Source organism: Gavialis gangeticus, unplaced genomic scaffold (genome assembly GCF_001723915.1).
Source record: "Gavialis gangeticus isolate Ggan-Ray unplaced genomic scaffold, GavGan_comp1, whole genome shotgun sequence".
Classification (NCBI taxonomy): Eukaryota; Metazoa; Chordata; order Crocodylia; family Gavialidae; genus Gavialis; species Gavialis gangeticus.
The window spans coordinates 101,677,179-101,679,936 of record NW_017729025.1 but is presented as its reverse complement, the minus strand read 5'-3'; the positions used below and the strand labels follow the sequence as shown (position 1 = coordinate 101,679,936).

The 2,758-nt window shown below is 61.1% G+C and overlaps 1 protein-coding gene across 2 annotated transcripts in view; it reads right to left on the bottom strand.

Annotated features, from left to right (window-relative positions):
- ALX4 (ALX homeobox 4) overlaps positions 1-2,671 on the bottom strand; it is an 81,578-nt gene extending 78,907 nt beyond the window's left edge. The window contains exons 1-2 of one of the 2 annotated variants that reach the window (XM_019519360.1): positions 2,528-2,671; positions 2,042-2,437 (exon numbers count right to left, since the gene is read on the bottom strand). In XM_019519360.1, the coding sequence (XP_019374905.1) occupies positions 2,042-2,435 (394 nt within the window). In that variant the 5' untranslated portion in view covers positions 2,436-2,437; positions 2,528-2,671. Of the gene's footprint in view, positions 1-2,041 lie in introns of both variants that reach the window. The other variant, XM_019519359.1, reaches the window with a different exon arrangement.
- Positions 2,672-2,758: the final 87 nt, after the last annotated feature.

The window sequence follows — 2,758 nt, the reverse complement described above, 5'->3', positions numbered from 1 at the left end:
TAGTGCCTAATTCTGAGCTCTTTTCTGCCTGCGAGGCGATGATCTGGGCCTTTCGCCCTGCCCGGGGGTGATCGCTGCCCTCCCAGCGGCTGCGGGTGCAGAGCGAGCAGGGCTTTGCCTTCTCTCAGGGGCGACTCCGCTCCTAAACCGGGCCCTTAGCTCGGGAGCTGCTTGGGCCCCTGCAGTCACCTGCCAGGCCGGAAATCAGAGGGCTGGAAGGGACCTGGAGAAATCATCCCTCTCTGCTCCGGGCAGGAGCAACCCAGTCTGCACCATCCCTGGGCGTCCCCAGGCACGGAGCTCGCGGGGCTTGGGCTCGGACGGGCAAAGCTGAAGCTGCGCCCGATTGCTGGACCTCTCCCCCCAGCCCGTGTCTTGGGAGGCGGCTGCCCAAGGCGGCCCAGCCCTGCCCTGCCCTGCCAGCTCTCCCCACGGCCCGCAAACACTGCCAGACTTCGGGAGCCCCTGCGGAAGGTGCCTTGGGCTGCCTTGGAGTTCAGGGAGGGGAAGACAGAGGCGCGGAGAAAGCAGAGGCGATCGAGCAGGGGCCGGGACCTGACCCTGGTGAGACCTGCCCGCACCCAGTCTTGCCTTCCTTGCGAAATCTTTTCCCGATGCCCTCCCTGATGGGCACCACCGGCCTCTCTACAGTTTCCCAGGCTTGGGACCTTTCTACCGCCGCTTTAGGTGACCCTTTGTTAGCTTTAAGAGCGGAAAGTAATTGCTCCCACTGCTCCTTGGCTCTCTGTGAAGGATCAGTCCGGAGGCGCAGCCAGCTCAGGCTGGGGTGGAGAGTCACTGTGATTCCCAGAGAAGCAGGGCAGCTGGATGGGCTGGGCGGACGGACAGGGACATTATATACTTTCGTCCCTAGCTATGGAATAAACGGGTTTTTTTCTTTCCATCTTAAAGTGACAGCGAGAGAGAGCAGCCCTGCCAGCATCTGTAAGCGCAGCTTCAGGTCCGCAGCGAGAATAAACCCGGGTGTATTTTGGTGCGGCAAAGTGCCCATGCCAGGCTGAGCTGCGGCGACGAAGAGGACGCGGGTTATCTCGGGTGGCTCAACAGCCTCCGGGCCCAGATGGAGATAGGAGCAGTTTTGCATTATCCTCCCAGGTCAGTGCCCTCGGCACTGATCCCCGAAGCGGGGAGCTCGCTGGGCTCAGGGACTGGGTGCCACCGATTTGGGCTTCTTCCTTGCTGCCTCTCTTCTTTTCCTGCCCTCACTCCCCCTCTTTCTTGCTTTGCCTCTTTCTCTCTCTCTCTTGATTTGTCTCTTTCAAACCCAGCTACAGACGTTAATGGCATCCTAGACAATGAGGGTGGGAAGGGACCCCCGGAAGTCATCTAGGGTGCAGACAGAAGTGACAATTTTCGTCCGACCTGGCCACACAAAAGCAGGACCATCCCCAACTAGATCATCCCAGCTCAGGCTTTGTCTAGCCGGGTCTTGAAAACCTCCAAGGATGGAGCGTCCTATAGCATTTTATGTTTAAATGATCTCTTCTTTAATGCTGTAGGGGCTCTCGCACCCCAGCCCGCATGCTCTCGAACCCGGGACCTCGGCGGGACCACGGGGACGTCTGCGCTGGGGCAGAGAAAGCTGCTGGCATGGACAATGCCCGGGCTGGGACCTCTGCTCCGGCCAGGCGAGGGCAGAGGGGACGGGAAGGCGCAGGCGAGGAGCTCTGCCCGCAGCACCGCGCGTTTGCCCCACCGCCAGGGTTTGCTTTGTTCCCAAGCGGGGCCCCTCACCCGCCAGCACCCCTGGGGCACAGGACGGGGCATCGGGGCACAGGGGGGAGCGCATCCCCTTCCCTCTCCTCACCGGGACCCAGGACCCGAAGCCGGATCGAGCTTGTTCACACGGGATCGGCTCTTGGCCATTCAAGAACCGATCGGCACCCCCGGATCCTCGTCCCCTCCGCTGGAGGAGGGAGCCAGGCCGTGTCCCACGTACCCCAAAGCGTGCTAGGTCCCCTTCTCCCCCCCCAACCCCACTCCCCGCGTGCCACCCCCAGCCTCAGCCAATGCAACTCACCGTAGCAGGGCACTGGCAGGGCTCCGTTGTGGCCGCTGGTCTCTTGCAGCTTGAGGTTGCTATCCGGGGGCGTTTTGCAGGGACCTCGCTGCATGTAGAGATGCTGCTGCTGCTGAGCTGGGTATTTGTTAAAGGAGCCTTGAGCCCCGGCCGAGCTCGGAGCCTGCCCACTGCCATCCAGGGACTGACATTCCTGCTGGCTATAGCGGCTCCGGCACTTGCTGCTGCTGTCACCAAAGCCTTGTCCTTTGCTGGCCAGGAAAGCGGGGCTGAACTTGTCACTCGCTTGAAATGCCCTAAAAGGCGAGGAGCCCTCTGTGCTCTGGGAGGCTGCGTTGTAGTAGGACTCCATGGCAGCCGGATCACAATAAGAAACACAAGTATCAGCATTCATTCCTAAAATTAAAAGGCCCGAGTGTCCTTAATGCGCTTGGAGGAGCACCAGCCGCCCCGCTCCCCTCTCCCGGCTCGCTCGCACACACTCACAGCTGGGCCGCGGAGCTCTAAGAGGATTCAGATGTTCCTGAAAGCTGACCAGATCTCCAAAGCCCCCTTCAGATCTTGCAGAGCAAAAGGGGTCCTTCCCCCCCACTCCCTCCCTCTCTCACACACTCACTCACTCGCTCGCTCGCTGGCTCTCTCCCTCCAAACTATCTACACTCCAAGGAGACTCCTCTCAGCAGTCCCCCCCCACCCCAGCTTCCCCCACACACATAC